At 28.1% G+C, this 27,620-nt stretch overlaps 1 protein-coding gene across 5 annotated transcripts in view; it reads left to right on the forward strand.

Moving 5' to 3' along the window:
* The window catches only part of milt (trafficking kinesin-binding protein milt), a 40,887-nt gene extending 18,128 nt beyond the window's left edge, over positions 1 to 22,759 (forward strand). For all 5 annotated transcript variants that reach the window (XM_071178366.2, XM_071178365.2, XM_071178363.2 and 2 more), the window contains exons 7-17: positions 639 to 733; positions 1,024 to 1,111; positions 1,188 to 1,266; positions 4,728 to 4,858; positions 6,009 to 6,298; positions 8,489 to 8,740; positions 9,396 to 9,613; positions 12,659 to 12,808; positions 12,895 to 12,994; positions 14,167 to 14,338; positions 18,897 to 22,759. In XM_071178366.2, coding sequence (XP_071034467.2) covers positions 639 to 733; positions 1,024 to 1,111; positions 1,188 to 1,266; positions 4,728 to 4,858; positions 6,009 to 6,298; positions 8,489 to 8,740; positions 9,396 to 9,613; positions 12,659 to 12,808; positions 12,895 to 12,994; positions 14,167 to 14,338; positions 18,897 to 19,535 — 2,214 coding nt within the window. In that variant the 3' untranslated portion in view covers positions 19,536 to 22,759. The remainder of the gene's footprint in view (positions 1 to 638; positions 734 to 1,023; positions 1,112 to 1,187; positions 1,267 to 4,727; positions 4,859 to 6,008; positions 6,299 to 8,488; positions 8,741 to 9,395; positions 9,614 to 12,658; positions 12,809 to 12,894; positions 12,995 to 14,166; positions 14,339 to 18,896) is intronic.
* The last annotated feature ends 4,861 nt before the right edge of the window (positions 22,760 to 27,620 follow it).

A 27,620-nucleotide genomic window follows, 5' to 3' on the forward strand; every position in this document is an offset into this window, starting at 1 on the left:
TTTCTCTTATATTAAATATGGATTATTCCAATATTTGCCCTTAAATGATATGTAACTTATTTAATATTTTTATGTCTAGAAATATTTTTATTTAAACTTAGTAATTATGTCTTTTGAAATGATAATAAAAAAGTTCAATAAAATTATAAATTTTTTTTTTAATTATCCTTTTTTTATAATCTTTTTTTATCTCATATTGTGTGATCTAATTTCTCATTATTTATAAATCGGCAAAAAGAATCATCAGCTTTGATTTATTAAAACTGTATTTATTTACCATAGAGTTGTTCCTATACGACTAGGTCATAATGAAAAGACACATTTTGATCTTAAAAATATTAATGATTGGCAATGCTCTGTAAATTTTAATCATGTTTAGGGTGGTTGTTGATTTTTGAAATGCTGTTTTACAATTCATGTTTTGGGGGGTTATTTAATTTTTTTCTTTCTCATCTTTGGAATAAATCTTTTTTTTTTTCTTCTTCTTCTTTGTTCTTCATTAATGCTGATTGATAAATCTTACATTTAACAGCATCCTTTAATGATGCTGAAACCTTATTTCTCTAGAAAAACTCTCATTACAATATAGTTTTACTTTATTTCATCTTGCTAAAAATTTCTGTTCTTTTGATTTTTAGTTAACTCAGTTAAAACATGATTTAACTGTGAAAAATGGCTTACTGCAAATTTATACTCAAGACTTGGACACAGAATCAGACACCAGTTCACCAGTGTAAGTTAATAAAAAAATTTAAAAAATTTCTCAAGTATACTATTATTATTATTTACCTATATAACCATTTAAAATTTTGTATAGTATTTAAGAAAATCAAAAATGTACAGTTTGTATCAGTGATAAAAATGTTTAAGTCACTGTTTTTTAAAAAAAAAAAAAATTTCTCTTTGTATAGATGCTTTCTGTTTTTACTAAACATTTTAGTACTTGACGTTAAATTTAATTAGACTAGTTAAAATGACTGTAATTGCGTTTATTAATGTCTGTTTCTTTTTTAAATATTTTAGTAAAGAACGAGGCTTTTCTGTCAGTTGGGATCTTCTCAATAGGAAGATCAGTAATTTGCAAGAAGAAAATAGCCTGCTTAGGACAGAGGTAAAAATATTCACATCATTTCACTAGCCATAGATTTTCATTTATTATTTATGTTAACTTTTTGTCATAATTATAGGCTATATCCAGGTCAGCAGAGCTTGAGGACGAGGAGAAAAAAGAAATGCAGTTGATTACAGATTGTGTTAAGCAACTGGGTATGTTATTATTTCTTAATATAAAGACTTTAGAGGGAAGTCATATTTTTTGACAATTGGGAAATGCTCAAATTTTTAGATTGCATGTTGATTGGTTGTTAGTACAGGCCAGTGGTCTCCAAATTATGTTCTATGGCCAAAAAATTGGCTAATAAAGTTAAGTCACTGACCTGACCTGCCAGTGATTTAATTTTATTAACATTTTGATTTCATTTTAAAATTTACTACATGTATAAATTTAACAAAATATAATTAAAATAATGTGCATAATGAAATTGAACATTTTTAATATAATTAATGATCTGAATTTTGTAATAAAAACTTACAAAAGGGGACATGCTTTTGCCAGATAGATAATTATAATTCATTCACTTTCTTGTCCTGAAATGGAAATTTGTATTCATTTCAAAGTTGCAGCATGTTTATATAATGAGTTCACTAGTTAAAATATTGTACAGTACAGAACCTGTTATCCGGAAATCAGAAAACAAAAAAACCGAAACAAAATTTGATAAATTTTCCCGCAATTTTTTTTTTAAATGTTTTTTTTTTTTTCCTTATAAGATTTTAGGATTTTTCTTTCTTTTTTGAAAGATGTTTACCTTACCATCATTTTGGAAATAATCATTAGTGTAATACTTCGTTTTTTCTTCTTTTTAAGATTATTTCCAAATATTTATTTTTTTTTTAGTTGGGTTTAACAATTAAAAAAACGGCTTTTTGTAGCGATTCAGAAAACCGGAAAAATCAGTTATCCGGAAAAACGATGGTCCCGATCGTTCCGGATAATCGGTTTTCTCAAATTTCTTAGGCTTTGAAGAGAGTCAGATGTCCTCCTTCCTTCCTAATTAACACCTTTAATTACCTTACAACATTTGATGTTTTTCCGCAATATTTTTCAGGTGCAGAAATCTGTTGCCCTTAGGCAAAAAAGTTTAAGAGCCCATTGTATAGATATTTAAATTTTTCAGTGAAGTTTAATTTTTAGTAAAGAAAATTTTTCAGTAAAGAAAGCAGTTATTTTTTTAACCCTTAATGGACCAACATCATTATATAAGCAGCATATAACATCGTACTATAACTTTCACTTATTTGATCAAAATGTTAAGTAGTGGGGTTGCAAATCATTTTATTATTATCATTCTTGTAATTACAGGGTTCCCACAATACTTGAAAGTCCTTGAATTTTGTTGAAAAAAATCAGGGCCCTGAAAAGTCCTTGAATTCTGCCATAAGGTACTTGAAAAGTACTTGATTTTTTAGGAATTAAAATAATGCTAATCTTTCTTACAAAAAAGCAGTAAAAAAGTAATAATTAAATTCAAAGGAAAATTATACAAATTCTGTAAATGCAATTTTTTATGTTTAAAGTGAAAAGGGGTTAAAGAAGATGCAAAACTTTTCTCCTAGATTTTTCTACCAGATTATTGTTCATCTCTCTGATGTTTTGAAAACTGAAATTTCTAGCAAATTTTAGGTTTTGTAGTCATAGTTTTCGAATAATATATATAGTGTTTAATTGATTTAGAAATATGTTCAATGTGTTAGCTTCATTATTACGACAGGTTAATATTGTTATCCTATTTGTTCTTTTAATTTATGTATGAAGGATAATTAATTTTTTATCATTTATAATCAAAACGTTTACATTTAGTTAGTCAAGTCTTAGTTAGTTATCTGTATAATATTGTTCTACAATAGATTTTATTATGTTCAAAATACATTACTGATATTCTGAAGCAACAAAATAGATAATTTGCTATTAAAATTGAAACAGATGTGTTAAATGGATATATTTTGATATTTTATGTAATTATATACATTTCCTGTAACCTAAAATTTGATCTAAGATATTAAAAAAAAAAAAAAAAGTATTTATATTTTAATAACCATGCAATTAAAAAATTTTATCAATTATTTACTATGCTTGTTTTATGTAATATGCATTATTCATTCATTTAGTTTCACTAATTCTAATTCGTTTCATTAAATTTTTCTTGAAAAGTTTCACTGATGCTAGTTTTTAAATGTTTGTTAGTACCCTATGTCAATTAGAGTTTTTTTTCTTCTTTTTTTTTTGTCAATTGGAATTTTTCAAAGTGATTTGAAACAGCAATATAACTATCAACCATTTGTATTATTAGCTGATAAATTTAATAAATAATTTTTTTATATTATCAAATACACATTTAGCTTTAAAAATGCACAATTTCTGCTTCTGCGTAATTGGAAAATTTGGTTGGCATGTACTTTAGCATATAACTGTAATACTGAATAGGTCCTTGGAAAATATGACTTTAGGTCCTTGAAAGTCATTGAAAAGTCCTTGAATTTTTTTAAAAAAATGAGTGGGAACCCTGAATTAGCACAATTACAAATAATTTAATTGCAAATAGTTTAATTATTAATTTATATTTAATATTAGCATGAATTACTGAAACATTTCCAGACTGTTGAGGGATAAAGAAAAAATGTACTTAGTTAACAGCTGCTTAATGTTTATACAAATATAAACATGGTTTTCTTGATTATATAAACGTATCATTTAACAAACTTTTTCTTTAAGTTTGTTCTTCAAGTATATCTTTTTCTTTTAAAAAAGTTCCTTGACTCTAATTGATTTTTAAACTCATATGCTAGTTTGCTTAGGGTTTTTTGAACCACATGGAGCATTTTTTATTCCATAATTTTAATATTTTAAAATACTTGATTGTATTGAAAGATTTAGAGGTCTTTTTTTATAGATCTTTAAAATTTTCCATGAATTAATTAAAGAGTTTTTTTTTTAAAAAAAAGATGAAGCAATGTACTTAGTTAACCTAGTATTAATTACCTAGTGTTTTTATCAATAGAAACACGTTTTTCTTTAGTAGCAAAAATATCGTTAAAGTTAAATATCTTTAAGTTCTTCAAGTATATCATAATTTTTTAATATATGAGCCCTGTTGAATGTTTTTCACTCCATAATTTGAAAATTTTGAAGGCACAACTATAATTATTGTTTTTTGACTTGAAGTCACTGTTTTCTTCTCAGGAAAACTATACTCTCTTTGTCAGGTATTTTACTTCACCAATATTCGATATAAATTTATTAAACAATAATTTCACTCTATATAAATTTGTTTTTAAACAAAACTATGATTTAAATAAACTCTTGTTTTTTATATTAACTTAGTATTTTTGACTTGAAGTCCGTTAAATAAATCTGTATTTTCTTCTCAGAAAAGCAATACACTCTTTGTAAAGTATTTTATTTCACAAATACTCAATATAAATTTTATTTTGATACTATACTGTGAGATTAAACTTTTAATGAAGATCCAAAATAATGGAGGGTTTTCAAAATCTTTTAATTGCGGTGCATTTGTAAATTAAGTTTGCATTAAAGTTAATATGTTACATAGGCATCTATTTCATGCTAAGTTTTCTGTCATTTTAAAATATTTTGTTTTATCACATAGGGGACGCAAATTCGCAGCTAACCCTTCTTCAAGAAGAAGTTGGAAGGAAAAGTGAAGATAACATTCGACAACAAGAAGAAATCACCCAGTTGCTCTCCCAAATTGTTGATCTGCAAAGAAAGTTGCGTGATGTGAGTAAAGCTTTATTGTTTAATTTTTCTTCATTGCTGCTGTTACTATTTAAAAATTTATAATTAACTAGCTGTTAAAAAGCTATAAATTTGCTGTATTTTTCAAGTTAATAAATTGACTAATTGCCTAAAAGTGATGTGCAAGTAACATTATGTAATAGGAGCAACTCATAACAATTACCAATTTAAATAGGTTATAGATTTAAAAAGAAAAATGGCAATGTTAAGATTTCAGATTTGTTTATTATGAGTGTAGGGACCATATAATAATTTACTTCTGACGAAAATGTTTAGCTTCAATACACATTGTATTTACATTTCAAAACTATTTTAAAAAATTTTAATCATTTCATTAAAAAAATGCAGAATGAAGCAGCAAATTTTCATAAAAATTCATTAGGGGTCATTCCCTAATTTACATTTGTGATAAGAATTAATTAATTTTCTCTTAGTTTGCTTAATTCTCTATACATTATATGTATAATTTTTTATGATCAGCAATGTTAATGTTTTGTTGAATATGCTCTTATAAATAACTTTCATTTATTTCAAAAAATACACTCGATAACTTTTTATATAATAGTTAAATTAATTATAATTTTGGATAAAATTTTTAACATAATTAAGTGGAGTAATTGTCAATTTGAAAAATAGAAAGAGCCACTCGATTTTTGATATTTTTAAAATTTTTTATAAATTTTTTTTTATTATAATCAGAAAAAGAGTTCATTATCAAAAGCTAGTTCTTTATCAAAAGCTGGAATTTTATCATTAACGTATAAAGTCTATGAAAATTATTTTGTATTTTGTTAATGTATGTATGAAGAACTTTCACCAATGGGAAGAAAAATGTTTTATTGGTGTGCATATCCTAATTATGATATTAATGTGCATATCCTAATTATAAAGTGCATAAACATATTTTTTGAATGCTTAAAAAACTCCTAAAAGGTGCTTATTTTTTGTTGAAAATTTTGGCTACGATCCATGTTTAAAACAAAGATTTGGCAAAGTATAGTCAATTACAGATTTTTTTCCCCGTATAGTATATAAAATCTATAACTTTTAGTTTTCTAAAATAATTAATTCTTTTCTTTCATTCACTTTAAATTAAAATACTTAATCTAATATTTTTTTATTTATTTCTTAGATATCTGCTGACAACGAATGCTTATCGAGTAAGCTGGAGATTGCGGAGGAATGTCAACATGAATTGTCAGAAGAGCTTATAGACATGAAAGAGAAGTATGGTGAGCTTATGGCAGCATTTCAAGAATTGCAAGCAGAGGCTAAGCAAGCTCAAAGAAATCGGTTGCCAAGTGCGAACACTTGGCAGAACTATGGAATGTACAGTTCTTACATCAATCCAGATTCACTTGCAAGTGAATTAGAGCAGTCATTAGGTAGAGACAGCGATGGCTATTCCTCAGATGAAAGGCCGTAAGTTATTGTTACTTTAACAATAATGTAACTTGCATTATTCAAAGCTCTGTACTCTACTGGATTTTCTAGTAGACTACTGGATTTTGCCAGTTTCTCAGTTGAGTTCCAGAATGAAAATTCTCTTGGTTTTTCGTACATTTTAGAAAATTCCCTAAAATTGAGTAAGTTTCCTACAAAAATTCCTATGGAAATAGAATTTTTACATTGAATATTTAATTAAGTTATACTGATACATAATGAAGCAAAGTTTATTGAAATCAGTTTAAAACTTTTTTTGTTCTAAAATATCCAGTCTACTTTTATTCAGAACTCCTTACCTCAATAATTTAATTTCAGTTTTGTCGTTAAGGCAATTAATTTCTCAGAACAAAAACTTTAAATCTGTTGATTTTGCTGCAAATTATCAATTAAATCTATTCAGGGTTAATATATCTGTGGCGGGAACTCATGACTCTATTAACTATTATATATCACTAACCAAGATTCCTTCAGAACTTTTTCTCTTACGAATTTGAGTATCATGACTCTCAGGTGTGTTATTGAAAATTTCTCTTATTTATTTGCAACCCCAGATTTCCTCTTCTTTTATTTTTGCATCAGACTTAGTTTCTAAGACCATTTTATTTTGTAAGCTTATGCCCGTATTGTTATTTACAAGCTTATTTACCCGTATTGTTATTAGTCTCTTGGTGTTAGGAATTACTCTTCTGCCATCAAAATATACATTCAGTCCAATTCCACTGCTGCTGTCCTAGTAGTATTTCAGGCATAAATACTGTTATTACATTTCTAAACTTTAAAAAAAGAAAGAGATAATTTACCAGCACACACAAATTTTAATAAACGAAAAATTTTAAAAAAAAACTTTTTTTTTATCACAGCAATTGAAACTACTCTATTCAAAATTGTAATTTATTAGATTTAGATAGTTTTGTTTTTAAGAATTATTAATTAAATTGTAATTTTAAATAAATAAAAAATCAAGATTTATTTTAATACTAAATACCATGCAGATCATCCAGCAAAGATTCTTATTAATATATCAAAGCTAAGTATTAACAAAGTAGCTTGTTATTCCAAAAGAGATCAGGTTTTAAACTTGCTAAAAATATTGTTAAAAATGTTGCACTGGCAGTTTCATATCAATATTATGGTTGCATCCTGATATTTCAAAATGTTTTAACAATATGTGCAGTTTGTCCCGTAAAGATGCTTTAACATAACGAAAGTTGAGAAATTTCAAAATAACAAAGTTTCTACTACAATTACACACTTGTACAACTGTGTTATTTTTTAAGGATTATATATCTCCACTTCAAATCAGTTTTACAATTTGATCAGAAATAGGAATAGCAGTTAACATCTTTTCAAGTCTGTTTAGAGTTAACACAGCTCAACATCCTGGTTAACAAATGTGAAGAGTATATTAAGCAGTTTATTGAACTCTCACAAGTTCCAGTGTTTGAGAATAAAGTATAGCTGTAGAAAAATAACATAAATTTATTCTTAGTCTTTATATGAGATGATTTTAGATAAAAAGAAGTCTTGTTTTGTAATCAGTCACTTGATTTCTATAATGTTGATTTTCTGTAATTGACTTAAATGTGACAAAAATTGTTTTCTCTGATTGTTAATGAATGTAATATTTCATTTCATAACCGTCGTTGAACATCCGACCCAATTTTATTGGATTTATGACTATTAATGTTCAACTCTTTAGCCTTGTAACTTTGAACCTATTCCAGAAGACAAGGAAACTCCTGGACAAGTTTTGTGAGAAATTGGCTTGATGGTATTAACCGTCATTTGCATTACATGATGAGGGAAACTACCCATGGTTAGTCTCACGACAAGCGGGCTCTAACCCATGCTTAATCTACCATTGAGGATATTTTACGTTAGCACTGTGGTCACTACAAGCCGAATGCGAGATTCAAATCGGCTAGCGATCGCTAGGATTCGAACTCGGTTCGCCTATACCCTGAGTCATCACGGCTCTAATGAATTATTAGCAATTTATGAAAACAAAAAAAAGCTTTAATTTTTTAAAATAACCTAAGTCAAAGTCTGTATCAGTTAATGTCTATAATGCTCAGCACATCTATATTTAATATTTTTTTTATATTCTTAAATAAAATGTTATTTTAGCAAGTGACTTTATATCAATGCACTTTTTTTTCCATGCAGGTGTCACAGTCGTAAAGTGTTCAATACAGTTAGATATGCCAATCACGGTTTTCCTCCAAGACATCGTCATAATTCTTCATCCCGTTCCCATTATACTATGAGCGGTGGTCATAAATCTCATAACATGACCTCTACTTGCTTCTCATCCCTTAGCCAATTATCATCCTTGTCATCAGGTTTTAATGACCTCGCATCAGACTCTGAATCTGCCTATGCGGAAAGCTACAGCACTGATGATGAAAACACAGACACGTAAGTTATCTTCTTAATAGGTTATAGTTCCTAACTAAGCTATCAATAATAAAGAGCACAAATAATTGATAAATTCTGAGAATAATTTTCCTCCCTGTTGTTTCTTAAGATTTTTTTCTTTTGTTTCATCAACAATAATAGTCTTATTTTAGAAAAATCAACTAATAAGAGATATTAGTCTAGTATTTAATCTAACTTTTTCAAAGTTGAATATGTAAGCTTACAGTTGTTCAGAAAATTGGATAGATTGTAACTAAGATAATTATGTACAATATCCATTTATATTCGAAGCAGCTCTGTTGAATTGCAGTTTACTCTGTTGAATTCTGTTTTTTTTTATTTTATTTTTTTGCAATTGATGTTTTTAAGAGCATTTTGTTTAAGTCATTTCATGTGCATAATTTTAATTGTCAACATTGACTTGAAAATATTAACTTTCGTGACTTCTAGCGTTTTACTAAATATCTTGTTTGCAAATTTAATTTTAGAAAATACTTCACCAACTGCTGCTTTTAATTTTATTTATTTTTTAAAATTTTAATTGGAATTTATGAAGATATTGTCATTTAACTACTTAATATACAGCTAAATTTTTTTTCTTTGTGAAATTTCTGGGAAAAAAGTACAATCAGTAATTTTTTTTCTTTTTCTCTAGATATGTTCATGGAAAGAATGAAAAAATGCGACCAACCAATTTAGATGTAGGCACACATACTGTGAACACTGGTTTCGGCATCTGCTCAGACTTACAAACTGAACTGCAACAAGCTTCTGGTGATAGTTGGAATGCCAATTTTAAGAAAACTTTATATGGGCGCACAATAAAGCGTTACCAATTTCCTGAAAAGCTACAGATTATAAAGCCTTTAGAAGGTATTTGAGGCCTTAATGTTTTGGATTCTATTATACTAATTTACTCTTTAATGAAACTCAGATGAATAGATTATTAGAATGGTGATCCCACTACGCGCTTTAATGTGTCTACTATGCCAAAAGTCGTGGAGATAAATCAAAAAATAAGTTACGTGTCCCTTAGTTTTGATGTAGGTGTTTCGTCAGTCCTAATTAAAAACCTTTATTGTTTAATATAACCCATCTTGTTTTGAAATTATTTGTCTTGTTTATCAATAGATAGAATAATAATGAATGTAAATATTAATGGATGGATAAAGAGGTAGAGATTTCATATTTTAAATAGGGAATAGAGACCAGCGTTTAGTAAAAGCAGACCTAGAAATTTGATAGCCTCTGGGTTCTAAAGACCCATAGTTTTCAAAGTTCACTGTTGTAAAATTTAAAAGATTTGTCTGTTAACTATGTGAATGATAGTCAGAATTGAAATAAATATTTCCTAAAGGGATATAAAAATAATTTTGATTGACAATGGTGTCAGATTTATGTGTTTTATTTCACATAAAACTTTATTGCATTAGATGAAGATGGTAGGATAACTAAAAAATTAAGTTTACAAATATCTTAGCTAAAGAAAGTCACTAATTTTTACGAAAAATGATTTGAGAAATACTCCTTTAGTTATTGTTTATTTATAATAGTTTTCTGTACATATTCATTCATTGTTTTGATTTTGATTTTTCTAATAAGTTTTATAAAGTTTTCTTTTTATGTGGGTAAACATTTCTGTATTTATGATTGAAAAACAGTGTTACATATAATTGTAATTCTTCATTGTTTAAACAAGAAAGAGATCATATAGAATATACAAAGTGAGTGGATATGCCTATAATGAAAATTTTAAATGAATAAGATAAAGATAAGATAAGATATAAAGATAAGATAAGATAATGATAAGATGTAATAAGATAAATACATAATTTTATTTTTTTTAAATCATCCCCTTTATTGTGGAATAGTAAATAGTTCTGATTTAAAGTTTTTTTTAATTTTTTTTTTTTAAATTTATTATTTTTCTTTTACATTTTTTTAAATATTTCCAAGTATTACATCTTAAAATTAGAAGTTTAACAATATTTTCAAGTTAAGTTTGTAATGCATATTAGAATAGAAGTTATTCATTATAAAATTAATGCACAGTTTTTAAAATGTTTATAAACTTATCAAATAACTTCAAAAATTTTATGAATTTGAGTTAAAGTTTTACATAATTTTAAATTAGTTTATTACGTGGTGATCTCCTATTTTATTTTTGTCAAACCCTAATTTTTGTTGATATAACTTGGGTTTTTTGAAATTTTGCTGATTCCGTCTTTTTATACTCAGTCATTAAAGTAAATCAAACACTAAGGCTGCTATAGACTCTCAAAATACCAAGAAGTTGAAATTTTGCAGAACTTTCAATGTCATTATCTGCCTCTGCCAAAAATAGACAATTATGAAATTTGCTGGAAAGGAAGCCTTAAGTATACCAGAAACAAAATCAATTCAACGATCTATGGTTACTGATTCAACTCTTCTATTATAAAATTACCCTAAAGTTTGAGACACATACCTGAGTAATTGAATACAGAAATAGTTATGGGAATGTTGTGTATTGTTTTAAAAAATGTGATTTAGACCCAATATGAACATCTGAAATTACATCATTCTCAAAAACTTACCACACCTTACTTGGCCTATAGGAACAAAGTACAGGTGTTAAAAGGAATCAAAGTTCGATACAAGTTAATTCAAACTATTAATTAGTCATAATGGTATATTTTATTTTATTTTATAACCGTCGTTGAATTGCCAACCCATTTTTTTGGGCTTACAACTACAGTACAGGACAGTTATCCATTATACAGTTAGCCGGAAATCAGTAAACCAAAAAACCGGAGCGAAATTCAATAAATTTTCCCGCCATTTTTAAAAAAAAAAAATTTTTTTTTACTTATAAGATTTTAGGATTTTTTTTTCTTTTTTGAAAAATGTTTACCTTACCATCATTTTGGAAATAATCATTAGTGTATTACTTCATCGTTTTTTCTTCTTTTTAAGATTATTTTCAAATTTTTTTTCTTTTAGTTGGGTTTAACAACAAAAAAAACGGCTTTTTGTAGCAATTCAGAAAACCGGAAAAATCAGTTATCCGGAATAGCGGTGGTCCCGATCGTTCCGGATAATCGGTTCCCTACTGTACTAATCTTCAATTCCGTAGTCTTGTAATTTAGAACCCAATTCAGAAGGAACTCCTGGATCAAGTATTAGAAGAAATTCTCCATGGTGGAGGACTTTTTGATGGAACTAACCCGCATTTGCATTACATGGTTAGCCTGGCAGCAAGGGGACTCTGACCCATTATCCGTCTACCACTGAGGATATTTTTACGTCAGCACTGTGGTCAGTGCAAGCCGTAAGCGGAATTTGTATCGACCAGCCATCGCTGGGATTCAAACCCGATTCTCCTCATTGGGAGGTGAATGCTCTATCACCTAAACCATTGTTTCCCAAACTTATGACTTTTGTGTACCCTTTCTAAATTTTTCGTAAGGCTGTGTGCCACTAATAAAAAAATTTATGTATTTTTTTAAAAATTATTGCTTTTTGATATTGCTTTTTGCTGTGATAAAAAAAAATGCCCAAAAGTTAAAAGTCGCAACTGATTGACACCACTAATTATTAACTGCTTAATCTGAAAAAATTTGCCAATAGAAAAATACATAATCGTAAATTTTCATAGCTAGCTTTGTTTTAAAATAATTTTTTTTTGAATTTTCGTTTGTTGCAAGATATTTCACATAAGAACATGTATTCCCGCTAAATTGTTCCTGTGCCCCTGGGGGTACGCATACCACACTTTGGGAAACACTGCCCTAAACGAGTATATTTGTGAAAGTAAAGTTTTCAAAAAATTTTATATTAGCTATAAATTAAGTCTTCATGTTGATAATTAAAAATATTAACCATTTATTGAGCCTGCCATAATGTTAGAATCAATTGTTTAACTCTGTATTTTTACAGGCTCTCAAACTTTACATCATTGGCAAAAACTTGCCACACCTAACTTGAGTGGCATATTCGAACAAAGACCAGGCGTTAAAATTAAAGGTGAATCAAAACTCCAAGATTTAGATGAAAATGTTAGTCTTGGTGATTATGAAGAAGATGATGGTATGTTATTGTTTTGTATTGGTTTCTTTCATACAAGTTTTCTTTGTTGATTTTCATTTTCTATTTTTAAAAATTTTTTCTTGCAGATGGTTCACATCCTGGTAAAAGGTTTGAGAGTACTACATCTGTTTTTACATTTACCACCTCTGCCTTGCCACGCATGGATTCTACGAGTGTAACACCTAGGTAAGCTGTTTTTAATAAAATTTTACCATTGTCATCTCTAATTTTAATTCCAACAATGTGTACTGACTACTTATCTTCAGGTTTAAAATGAGATATTATTTACACTGTAAACTTCAATATTATATTAAAGATGAGATTTATGATACTTTGAATTGGCCATAAAATTAAAAAAGAAATATCCTATAAAAATTTCATGTTTGTTTTATTATTTTTTCCAGTATTTTTAAAGTAAACAAAATTGTGCTTAGCGCATTAAAAAATTTTCTATCATGACTGAATTCATGATTAATAATCAATCTCAAATCTAACAACATTTTATAAAGATATTGATTTAATAATTAATATTAGCTTAGTCCCAATTTACATAATGTAGATATTCACACAAAGAAATTAAGAATGGGTTTTGCTAGAAATATTATTTGAAAATGATATTTGCAATTAAATTATTATGATTTTTACTAAATGAAATTAATTTACTTTAAAACTAATCTTTGCATTTCATTCATTTAAAAACTTTTATGGTGTTAGTTTAAATGGTGTTGCAATTTAGTAATTTGTGTTAAAAAGTTAGCAAATTTAATAGTTTTGTACACTATTAACTTTTTGTCTCCTTGATTTGAATACAACTCAATGGTAGATTGTATATAACAACAAAAAATTCTTATTACCCATATAAATATTACTTGCCATCATTGCATACATTATGCATACAATTTGTAAAGTATTTATACTTAAAAATATTAAATTTATTTTGTGGCACTTTCAATAATATATTTTATTAATAAGAACTTGATAATTGGATATTTGTAAAAATTTGTTTTCAGTAATATTGATAGATTTTCTGTAGAAATAATTTTTTTCTATGTTTATATGATTTAATAAGATATTCTTTATTCGTGAAATAGTAACCAAGAAAGTCATTCGTAATTTTAAACTAAACCGATTGTAAAAATATGAATAATTTCTAGTTGAGAAGAAACCTGTTTTTTGGGGGTTATATTTTCTTTTCTGTGGTATTTATTTCACTGTAAAAGAAACTAACTACCCTATATATCTGTTACAATATTAAAGTATCAGTTCCACCTGATTATCTTAACCATATTCTTTCTATATGGGTGTAATATTCTACCTTCCTACTTATGTGTTCTGTCATCCTTTGTCTGCCTTTCCAGTTATCCATCTCTACAGCTGTCTACCAGAATTACCTCCCAACCCCCATCTACTTTAAATAGTCCCCAGCAGAGAACATCACAATTCCCCTTAACTGGTCGGAGCCTCAATAAACTTTTAGCTGAACGGGGAATTCACGCCATGGTACCATCTGCTCTCAGTTCCTCCATAAAGGTAGACATGATTTTGCTTTGCTACTTTTTTTCCTTAGAACGTTAACAACAGTGAACAGATGAGTTATATAATGGTCCATTTTTAAAGTTTGAAAGATAATATTACATGTACAGTCAAATCTCAATATCTCGAACTTGAAGGGAGAGGGGAAAAAATTTGAGATACCGAAAATTCGAATTATCGAAAATAGCATGTTATCGATGGTAGAATAAAGAAAAATGCTCTTTACTTACCTTATTTACTATTCCATATTTATTCTAAAAACACTTTTTGCACTTAAACAGATTCAATTGTTGTTTGCTTTAGAGATGTGTAAGAAAGTTTGTCTATTACACTTTCTGAGTGGACTATAGCTTTAAATGTCTCCTCTGACATATTCAGCTGCCTCTCAATAAATCTCCTTACAGTGTCTACTGCAGAAAGTGTTTGTTTGAGAATTGATTATGAGAATTGGCTTTCTCTTCTTAAAAAAAATATTTTTTGAATATTTTTTTTTTTTATTTGCAAAAAACAAATCTACACTATTTATGGAGAGAAAAATTCAAGTTATCGAGGGATAAGAAAGAAAAATTTGAGAAATCAAGGTTTTTTTAAACATTGTATAGGAAATTTGAAGGGAATATTTTTTTCTTCGAAATATCGAAAAATTTGTGAAATCGAGGTTCGAGTTAGCGAGGTTCGACTGTATTTTTCCTTTCCTTGAATTTTTTTTACAGTTAAATTTTTTTTTTATTCCTATTAGATTTCATATCAAATTACCATATGTGTTAATCAGTTTTGTAAAACTTTAGTGAAAATAGTGTTAATCTAAAGTAACTACAATTTTAAAGCCACCCTTATATGTTCCTTTAATTTCCTTAAAAAAAATTTTATTTATTATCTCCCCTTTTAAATAAGTTAACTGCCTGTCAATTTATATGTTTAGTTTTTAAAAATTCATATTCTCTATCTAGAAAATTTTTTTAATTAAAATTGTTTCATGTAAATCAGGAATAATTTTCCCCATATTGTTTAGATTCTAATAAAGCATCACAACTGTTAGTTAAATAGTGTTGTCTTAGGTGTATTAAACAGTTAAAAAAAATTTTTTAAATATCAATATTATTCATTATTTTTATTCTTATTTTAAGGAATCTTTGAGTTAAGTAAACAACATCACAATTAAAAATGTCTCATTTCAACAGATAAGTTCTTTTTTTAAAAAAACAAAAATAGTAATGTACAAGTATAAGAATTATTCATTTACATATTTTAATCGTGTATTATTATTAAAGTGTTTTATTATGTTTGTCTCCTTATCCAATATCTTTTTTTGAATTTTTTTTAATTCTCTATTTCTATCAAGTACGCTTTTGTGATTTGTGTACATAAATTTATTTAAATTTCATTGAGTCTTCCTATTATGTAAAAGATACTGCAACTTTTTTTTTCTTCTAATTATGTATCGCTACACAAATTTTTTTCCAACTAATACAGTAGGGAACCGATTATCGGGAACGATCGGGACCATCGATATTCCGGATAACTGATTTTTCCGGTTTTCTGAATCGCTACAAAAAGCCGTTTTTTTTTTATAGTTAAACCCAACTAAAAAAAAAAAGTTTGGAAATAATCTTAAAAAGAAGAAAAAACGATGAAGTAATACACTAATGATTATTTCCAAAATGATGGTCCTTTAAAAAAAGGACGAAAAATCCTAAAATCTTATGAGGAAAAAAACCATTTTTAGGAAAAGGACGGGAAAACTAATCGAATTTCCTTCCGGTTTTCTGATTTCCGGATAACGGGTTCTGTACTGTACTTCTATTTATCAAATCAGCAGTGAGGTGAATAAATTTATTGAAATAGCACAAAAAGCCATGATTAAGTATCCGTATTTGAACATCTTTAACGGGGATAGGGACTTTTTATTAATACCCGTTGTGTAATATTGTAACAATATTAGGAATTCAGAAATGTATGTTGCCAAACAAATTAGTTTTCATTATGTTATAGCATACCTTCATCCCAAGGCCATTTGTTTGAAACACTACTTATTTTATTCTTCAAAATAAATTATGAATTTTCTAACTTGAGGCTAAAAACATCATGGTGTATATTTCTATTAACATATTTGTTTAATATTATATGTTTGCAATAATAACAAAACATATTATTTTTCTATAAAATTTCACTAAATTGACTACTCTTCCCTTAAATGAAAATTTTGTTTTTCTAAAAATAATAAATGAAAATTGCGTTGAATTTATGATTTTATTATTATTATACAATTTTTTGACTATCTGGCTGGTTCTCATTTTATATATTGTTCGATTACAACCAATAAAAATTAATGTAGTTACATTTCAATCTATGGTTTGCTACTGTTAACTGTTTTGTATTTTTCAAGTTGCTAAAGCCTAATTGGGATTTTTTTTTCATTTCTATAATATTATACTCCAATTTATTTTTCTTTATAAGATTTATATTCTTCTAATATATAGAGATCCACAACCTTGAGAGTCAGAATTAACCTCCTTTTGATTTGTACTTTTTTTTTTGCTTTGAGTATAAAGAATATATAATAGATTGCCCATAGATAATAGATTAACATCTTAATAAGTATTGTTTTATGCAGTGTACGTTTTTTTTTTTACGCTGAAAAGTATGTAACATGTTAGTCTTGTGCCCTTGAACTTAATACATTCAACCAAGGACCTTTTAAATCTTGGATGTGTATTTTTTTTCTTCATAATTTTGGATCCCCTCTCTCTTTATTAAAAAATCAAATAGCCTATTTTTAAGCTTATGTAAGCTTTTTTCCCTTTTATTTTAAAGGTAAATTTTACCTATATTAAATGAAGATAGAAATTTTTTTTTTCATTCTGGTAAAGAGGATTCAGTGTTTTATATAAGCATTGCTTTTGCTCTCTCTCTCTCTAACTTACTGTCAAAAAGAAGTAAACTTCAAATTCCCTTAATTGCTTACATGTTATTTCCCTGACCCCAATAATTTTAATTCATTTTTTTATGTTTCTTAATGAGTTTATTTTAATGTCTTTCCTTTCTTCTTTTTTTTTCCTTATCTTAATTTTGAAATAAAAGCTTATCATTGTATTGCATGCATAACATTTAAGTTTGAATATCATCCATGAAAAATAAACTTTGTTTTAATTGTTAATTTTGTCTGAATGAGAAAGGTGCAGAACCTGTTCTTGAATGCTTTAGCAGGGTGGCCACCCACCTGGAAAACATGGAATTATCGGGGAATTTTTTTTATACTGGAAAAAACCAGAAAAAATCAGGAAAATGTGAACAGAAACCTGGAAAAATCCGGGATTTCTTAAAGAAAAGCTGGAATTTTTCTTTGATTTTTCTTAATTTTACTAATTTAAACTTTTACTAATTTTCTTAATTAAGATTATTTTACCAACTGTTATACCCACTTTTAGATGAAAATTTATTGCCAAACAGTTGAAATACCATCAACTTAGCGATACGCTTGCATCAAAATTTGGTTCATTATAACCCTGTTAAACTCCCATGGTTTCTTAAAGAACCTTTCCTGGTCACCTCATTCCCATAAGGTGACCTGGCTAGCACTCTATCCCATGAGTCAAAGATGATAAAATAACATTTAAAAAATAATATTTTAAATAAAATACTTTATAATATTGACACTTTTCTTGTACCCATCCCAGGGCTCGAAAAAACTCAGAAATTTTACCCGTCCCCGAGGACGGCTTGTCCAACAATGTACCCATCCTCCTTTGAAACTAACCCGTAGCTTCTAACTAAATTAAAATATAATTTTCTCTTATTTATTACAAACATTTATGTAAATTGCACAATGAATTATTAGTTACTAGGTTACTAATAGTAACCTAGTATTTCTTGTGTGAAATAATTTATTTCTTTTATGAAATAATTAAAGTGACAAAGGTCAAGTTATCTGGAATGTCAATTTATCCGAGGGTACTGTGGTTTTTAAATGAATCAAATATGATGTTTGTCAGTTCCATATTCAAGCCAAGGATTTACAGAGGTTTCGGCACAAAAATCTGAAAGGGGTTTTACATTTAGGTAGATGTTCATAATTGCGCTTAATGCTTCTTGTTTAAGACCTGTCCAAATGCACATACGCAGATCAACTTTTCTTTTGTTTACCGATTACGTGAGCATTAGATTTCTAGATTAGAGGGTAATTTTAGAAGTGAGGTGCTTGACTCTTGTAAGATAACAAAAATTGAAAATGTATCACGAACATTAGCGAGAAAATGGCCGTCCGCGCGGACGTCGGATTCGAGAACTTTGTTGCCCGCTGGGAATTTTTGACCGCCGAGGACGGGTGGACGTGCGGTTTTTCGAGCCTTGACCCATCCTGAACTTTATGAGGGAAAAAAAGCACATTGACCTGGAAATTTTAGTATTTTTACCTAGAAAAATCATGGAAATTTGAAACCTGATTTCAGTGGCCACCCTGTATCAAACATTTGTATTTGACTCAGAATAGTGTTAGTCCATGAAGTGAAAACAATTGTCCGTTTCATTTATGCTAGACTTGTTTCTTTATTTCCAGTCTGTCTCTCCGCCACCTACCCCAGCTCCTTCTCCTGAGGGATCTCCACCATCAACGCCTCTCCCATTTGGTGCAGTTAGGATTCCAGATCTAGTTGGAAGCGCCTCCATCGCCAAAGGTTTTCACCTACTGAAGAAACCCAGGCGATCTCGCTCACAACCTCCGCCAAAACGAAGTGCACAAGAAGCTGCAGTCGGCCTCAACTTGGACCTGATGGGACACGTCCAGGGTATAGGTCTCAAGACCCTTTTACCCCTGAAGGATTGTGGTCTCGTAAAACGTACCTGTAGCAGTGAGACTTTAACCACTTCTTCCCAAACAGTCACTTCCAAAATAACTCATGAACAGGTATCTTTAACAAGTACAACTTCCAATACGAGTATCAAAGCAGAGGGTATTTTAAAGAAGGCTACTACTCCCGAAACAGCCCTCGACCGGCCTTGGGGATATGTCCCGCCTTCGGTCAGCATTGTAAAAAGTCCAGCAGCCATGGGTCTCACACCTACAGTTGCTCCTCCCCTGTCCCGAATGCCCAATCCTGTCCTGCAGTTGAACAGCCTCCGAAGTATTAGACCCAGCTTGTCTGAAATCGGTACTGTGGGATCGCTACGAACTCTTAGGAAAGGGGGTTATATTTAGAATGTGCATACGAACGAAACAAGGCATTTAGGTTTATGTATAAATCAGAGATATATAACTTATATTGTGGATTTGTATAGTGCTGAAATGACTGATATTTTTGGTTTAAAGAGATCTAAGAATAATATAGTTGTACTATAGAATTATGTTTTAAAATCCATAATGCTATGTGTGTTGTAAATATATGAATTGTATATTGGTTACTTTAGGACTTAAAGAAATTTGAAATAATTTTTGATGGAGATAAGAATTTTTTATTTTCTTAATTTGCCATTATACAATAACCTCAATGTTTCCAACAGTAATAAATTCCCCTTAAACGTATTTATTTATTTAAACCTGTAAACTGTAATCTGATTTCTTGTCGCTTTTTTAGTGGTACTGTACTGAGATTTATTTTCATTCCATTTTAATGATGCAATAAAAAGTTTTTTTTATTTAGTTCTACACCAAATCGTAGTTCCATATACTTGTCATTAGCTGATTGATAGGAGTTTGCTCATAAACTTTAAAGTCATAATAGATAACGTATCCATATTTTTCTTCCTTTTTTTCTCCTCTATATTCTTTTGTAAGACTGGTTAGATGTTATTAGCGGCAGCGAACACACTTTAGCAATCTGCTACATGCTGGTAATATTTAGATCAAAGAGATTTTTTCAAGTAAATTATTGCCTTGTCTTTCAACAATTTTGTTTAGTTTCTCATTTTTATCTTTCCTATTGTAGATTAAAATTGATGAAATAATGGGGTATATACACATAACTGTGTTTGAAAATATCTTGATTAATGATTTAATTTTTAATAGAATAACTTCTATCAATTTTTAAACTGAATTGTTTTCTTGTTTTATTAACAATTTATTTAGTATAAAATGTTACATTTACAGTTAAGATATTAGTTTTAATGAGGTAGTAGGGCTTTTTATTAAAATTATATGTATTTTAAATTTTATGACCAAAGGGGATAGGGATCAAAAAAGTATGCTCATTTTAGTATTAAAAATCCTTTTAATACTTATTTTGAGTATTTATTGTGACACATTTTTGTATGTCTTGTAAAATTTCTATCAAAATTGTGGCATGTATGCTTAGAGATATATCATAGTTAGAAACTGTAAAAACTGCAGTGCGAAATTTACAACGATATTTCACGCAAAAGAAAAAGTTATCTGATTTTCGTGTCAACTTCATGCTTAGTTGATTTGGTGTGATTTTTTCTTCCATTTCATTTGTATGAGGGGTTCCTATGTTAAAGAATGGATTTGGTCTGCATTCTTTTAATAATTTACTCTTTTAAAACTGTTACTTCTACTGTTACTCTTTTAAAACTGTTACTTATCAAAAATCTTATCATGAGTGTGCCTTGAATGATTCCAAGTAATATAATTTCATTTCTTCAGAAATTTGTAAACATTGCAATTTATTTTGCTTTATAACAATTTGCTTTCATTTTCATTGAAATTTGAATCATAATTGCATTGATATCTTGTGGTCCAATATTTTTTTATAATTTTTTTCCAATCGGTCTTTAACGCTAGAGAAATACTTCCACTTCTAAAATTTTCTTAAAATTGCTGTAACATTTATTTAAAGTATCATTTTATTATGCTTTGAAATGATGATTTGGTTTCTAAATTTAAAAAAAAAAAGTTTTTTTTAATGCAAAATTAGTGAATTTTTTTTCATTTGTATATTTTAAATTGACTGCAATCTTAATTTATTGAATGGTTGTTCTTTTAATGTTTAACTTATTTTGTTTTTGTAAAAACATTTTGTTATATTAAGTGAAGTTTAATGTTGATGTTTAATTAAAAATCTATTTAATTTTTTTCTTTAAATACGTTTAGAAAAACTGAATACTGTACTTAATTGCTTGTAATGTAGAATGCATTCTGTCTTGTAGTATAATTTATTATTTACGTTATAAGAACGAAATAGGCTGACGATAGATATTGTGTTCGTTTCAAGCTAGAGGTTAAAATTTTATTAGAATTGAGTTCGAGAATATTAATTCTAAGTTACCATATCTTTTGAAATAAATTATTAACAGTAGTTCAAAAATTACTCCATAACAGTAAAAACTAAAAAATATATATGTGCTTTTCATTAAGGTTATTGAAAATGTCACTGTTATAAATTTAGAAAAGTATTTTTTTTTAAAAGATAAAAATATGTTGATTTTTGTTTTGTTTGTTTTAATAATGTTCCTATATGTGCTTTTTATTTAATTCTAATATGTAGTTGGAATAATTTAAGTATGTGTTACATATACTATATTGTAATTTAAATAATATATAGCTACCATTAATCTTATTAGCTCTTTAATAATGTAGAATTTACTATAATTTAATCATTTCGTATATAATCAAATCTTCACCAAAAATAAAAATAAGTTAAATTACTAAAGATATATGTTGAGAAATTATTTTGTTTTAACTAAAAAAAGGATTCCAAAAATGTCTTTTTAAAGTTTAATTATATTTACTTTTTTAATAAAGTCTTAAAATCTTTATACAGTTATAAATTGAATTAAAAGAAATGAACTTATTGAAATTAAAAAGAAGAAAAAAAACTGTGGGTAAAATCTTTTCTAGAATCATTTTTATATTGCATTCCTTTAATGACTTTAATTTTATATTTATATCATGTCACTTGTTACAGAATTGGAAAAAATTAAAAAAAAAAAAAAGGTTTTCAATAGTATGTTAAGAGATAGTTTTATTCATCAACATTTCAAACATATTGAGGCAAAAAAAAGTTGTTTTTTTTAAAAATTAAGAAAATCATATAAAAAATGTATCAAAATATTTTGTTTCAATGAACTCTGTTTCAAAATTATCTTTAAATCTCCTTTCAATTGAAATTTTATATCTATACATTTTGAACTTTAAACTATCAAGTAGGTATTTTGTTACACAATTAACTAAATTAAGTTTTTATTTATTAAATTTTCAAAATCATTGAGGCAAAAAAGTTTGTGTTAAACAATGAATAACAACTTATAGTCATTTTAAGTTGGTATAGTTCCTTGTGATGAAAGTTTTGAATTTTAGTCAAAGGTTGTGTATATATGTTGAGGTGCTGTGTATTTAGTATGAATAATTTATAGAATTTTGTAGATATATTTTTTTTCTTTATACACTGCAGCTGCTTTAATTTTTATGGACCAAAGATTTCTTTGTCTTTGATGATATTGCGGTGAAAATAAATCTACTGAAAATATTTTTTGTCTTTGTAGTTTATTTACATTTTCAGCTTGTATTAATAATCCCAATTAAAATCATTTTTAGTACTTTTGAACTTAACAATTTGATTTTGAACAAATACTTTTAAAACGTATTAAGTATGTGGAAATAATTATTATATTAAATACATTAATAAAAATTTGAGGATGCGTTATTCTTCATTTGATATCTAACTCATAAGTTGGGTCTTATTAAATTATTGAGGGTATTGAACTTAAATAAAAATAACTATTTCATTTATTTTGTGATCTTGTATTAATTATATAATAATTTTAAACCTTTTAGAGCAAAATATTAAGTGTTATTATAATAATATTTTTAGATGCTATTAAACATTACTAATTCATTTTATCAGAGCTATGATAAGTAACTATTAAAAAAAATTAAATCTGATTTTTATTTATTTATTTTTACAAGCCTTGAAAGCTGATTACTTAATTATCAGCTTACAACCAAACATTTTATTAATATATTGATGTTATATTTTGCTTTTTTTTTTTATTCTTTAAATAACTATTTTTAATTCTCAGGAAAAAAATTTGCCAAACTTATCTTCGTGGGTTTAAATTTTTAATTATTTGATCAAATTACCACAGTTATTTTATTGCTCTTTCATTCGCTTTATCTTTTTAGGAAATCTAATTGTTTTTAAAAATAGCTTATTTCGTATTAAGAGTACGGTGTATCACAGGAGAAGTTTTCTCATCGCCAGTTTACCTTCATGAGTAATTTAAAGTATGGAAAAAAGTGTGTCCATCAGGCAAACCTGCAGTACAGTATGCAAGGAAATTTCGCTTACTGAAAATGAAATATCAAAATGTAAACAAATTACTGGAAGAGGACTTCCCCATTTTGTAATTCTAAGTTAATTTCTCTCATAATTTCTTTCCATTTTGGTACTTCGCGAATTTCTTTACAGAATTTGAAATTTTGTGGTTTACTGTGGGTTTGCCTGAACACACTTAAAATTACATAAGGAGGTGATACAGAATTCGTAAAGAAAAGTTTCTTTCCTGCTATAGCCTCCTCTTAAGTACGTTCGAATTGCAAATATCATAAAAGACTTATGTCGTTTATCGTTCTTTTTAATGATGCATTGGCAGGTATTTTAAATTGAAGAATATCTTATATTTAACTTCAATATTGAGCAATATCTTGAACACCAAAGAAATGTGCATTAATATCTTATAGAAGAACTGTGACGTGTTAGTTCCATCAAAAAATTCTCCACGAAGACGAATTTCTTCCAATACTCATAGTCTGTCTACATAAAGAACTCCCCTAGCCATTAGTCTGGAGTGGTGGCGTTGACTATGGTTACGGGGTTTAACTATTTCAAGTAGGGGTGTTAGGTCATTATTTAAGATAGGTTTCGGCGAGAGAAAGGGAATCAGGGGGGAAAGAAGCTCCCCTTTTTGAAATGCACTATTTCTTATTTCCACAGCAGCAGACGGTCTTAGACTTCGTGGCGAGGGAAGTTCTTTCTATAGACAAACTGTACTTGATCCAGGAGTTCCCTTGTCTTCTGCATTGGGTTCAAAATTACAAGGCTACGGAGTTGAACATTTGTAGTCGTAAACCTAAAAAATTGGGTCAGCTGTTCAACGACGGTTATAAAATAAAATATCGTATAGATATTTTTAAAATATTGCAATTACAAAACAATGTAATAGCATAAAATACTGTAATACTTCTCATTAATACTGTACTGTATGTCATACAAACTGAAGTCAAATAACTGAAAACATGCTAATGTCTCTTAAGACATACGTCATTTATAGAAGAAAAGAAAATGAACTATTTTTAATAGCCTTTGATAAAAAAAATGAAATGATGTAATAAAAAAAAGACTTGTCTTCACTGTGTTCAATTGAAACTCTAATTTAAAATCTTATCTTTTTTTTTTCACCAAACAATTTTTCTGTCCGTAAGTCTGAAAATACTTTCAAAATAATGAGCACTTTCAAAAATAATACGGAAATACATTCGAATGGTTTAATCATAAGGCTGGTCAGTTTAATATATTTCAATTTTTAAATAATTAAATCCTTATTTATTCTACTTATTTTCCTCATTTATTTTCTAAAAATAAGTAATTCCTTATTTATTTTGCTGCAATATTTGAAAACAGAAATTTATTATCGCACTAAAAATTAATTCTGTCAATGGTATTTTCGTACAAAAAATAATTAGGAGAAATATTTAATGTTATTATTAAATAGGTATAATATTGAAACATTTTTGAAGTATAAGGTGTAAAAATATTTACATAATACTAAACTGGGTAAGTTTAAATAAGCAAAATTGAAACTGTGTACCGAATCTATTGAAGGGGGAGGGGGCTGCGTAGGCAAAAAAATTATAGTCTGTATGATTTTTCCGTTGGAATAAATCAAGAGATTTGATCACCTTCCAAAATCACCATAATAAAAAAAACATTATTTTTGGGATTTTAAGAATGAAGTGGAAAAACTATGACAATTCATTATAATCGTGGTAGGTAAAATTTGTCTTCGTATGTGGTAAAGGTTTTCGTGCTAACAGTTTGACATTTGCTATCATACATGATGTTCATCAGAGTTACAGGGCGTGATCTAACACGATAAGCTTGCTAGCAGTTTGAGATTTTCTTGACATTCATCAGAGTTGCAGAGCGCAAGGTAACAAAACAATAATCATGAGGGCCATTCTTTCAATTCAAAGCTGCCTCCCTGTAAGAGTCGACTGTTCCAAATCTTAATCTATAAATTTTTCCTTTCTGACAACAAATTGCATTTGAAAACATATCCACGCTTCGAGTTTATTACATTTTGTAATTACTTTTATTTTGTGTTATTTTATTCATTAATTTTTCTTCAGAAGTTGGGATTTTTTTCCCCGCCTTTTTATTTCGACTGATGGAGGTGACTACGAATTTCACATAAATTAGATAGAGCAGCAAATACCGTGCAATGGTTTTAACTGTAAAAAAAAAAACAGTGTAAGGAAAACCGGGAAATCGCCCTTCTCCCTTTTCTTACCTTTCTAAGCCTGCAAAAGAAAGTCAAAAATCCACTCTCTGTCGAAATCATATTCGAAATTGTTATTTTGTAATCTTATTCCCAAGGCATTCCCTACTATTAAATTGATGCAGATATATGTATTATAATCTGATACATTTGAATTTTTCATTTGAACAAAGTTCTTGAAAAGTAAGTGAGTTTTTGTAGTACCTTTAGATCAAATCTAACCATTTGATCAAAAACTATTTACGATTGTTGCATTTATTCACTGAACAAGTAAATTTCTGCGCAATTGGAATATGAGAGACTTCAGACATCTATGCCTTGTGTAATAATCAATATACTTTATAAATAATCCTCAATGGCACTGTAAAAAACCACAACTTGAAGCTCTCCCAGTTTCTGATCGATGGATACTGGCATGTATGTAAAGTAAAGGCGGTTGGTGCGTAATTCTGATCGTATATTTTACAGTTAGTCCCGAAATTCTGAAGCCTTAACCTGGACGGCAAACTGACATTAACGGGGTTGCTTCTTTTTCTCTTAGTATACCATTACGAATTTTTTTTTATTAATTTAATACATTTTAATCTTTATTTAATTCATATTTATTATTATCATCTTAATTACAAATAGTAAAATGTATTGTTCCTATTCTACCATTATTTCAGTTTCCTTTTGCTTTTTCAAAACACGAAATATCCTTTTAATCGTATGCAAATTGCAAAAGAAAAATATCCCGTATTTAGGTCTTAGAATTTTTTTTTCTCTGGTTATTTGACACAAATGACTTGCTTTCCTTTTAAATCCTCGCCAACTTTTCTTTTTTTTTAAACTAATGCTTGTGTGCTACCGATCGAAGTTGGCGCGACTGTGAGCATCTCTCCCGGTTACTTTTGCAATTAATCACCGAGGATGCAGCCTGCAAATCGCTTGACCTATTCCTTGCTGCCACTCTTTTAAAAGAGAGCATTTACTCACACATAGTTCTTCTCTATTACTTTGCTATTATAGTTTCTTTTTTCCTAGAACAAAAGTTTCATTTTATTCCTTTTAACCTACAAAAAGTATATCTTAATTAGAATTTTTGTTACATTATATGTTACTTTTATTTGAATTTAAAAGGGTTAGATTTCATTGCTAGGTGATTTATTAAATAGCGTCAAATGCTTGGAGATTTACAACTGGAAAAATTTAAATGATTAAGAACTCATATTAATATTTTTAAATTAAATTTAAAAAATGCGTTTTTAACAATCTCGAAAATAACCTCGTAGGAAGCACGTCGACTCAGGGGATAAAACGCAAGCTTCACATTGAGGTGAACCGGGTTCGAATCTCAGCAACTGCTGGTCAATACGAATTTTGCTTCCGGCTCCTACCGACCTCAAAGAATCATGGATTAGAATCCTCTTGTCGACGAGCTAACCATGGGAGTCTTTAAAATAAAGTAACCTCACGTAGAATAGACTGATTTAAACAAATAAGTGATTAAAAATGGCTTTGTATAAAAAGCATCGCAAAAAAATGAATGGTCGTCATAATAACGGAATGTATGAAAAGTTGCAAGCTTTTAAATGGCACCTGTAAAATCGAAATTTTTCTTTTTAACCTAGACTTAAATTAGCATCGTAGAATTGAAATGTAAAATCCTTTAACCATTTATGATTTTTTTTAAATGAAAGCTTTTAGCAAATTTTTAAATATTTTATTACAAAAAAATCCCACAACCCTTTTAAATAAGCTTATTTTGCGTTTAACATAATTTAAAAAAGGTGTCCTCATTCTTTATTTAGGACAAAAATTAGCATTATGATTTTTATTAAATTTTGTTATG

Source organism: Parasteatoda tepidariorum, chromosome 6, assembly GCF_982258835.1.
Source record: "Parasteatoda tepidariorum strain Cologne lab strain chromosome 6, Ptep-v5.0, whole genome shotgun sequence".
Classification (NCBI taxonomy): domain Eukaryota; kingdom Metazoa; phylum Arthropoda; class Arachnida; order Araneae; family Theridiidae; genus Parasteatoda; species Parasteatoda tepidariorum.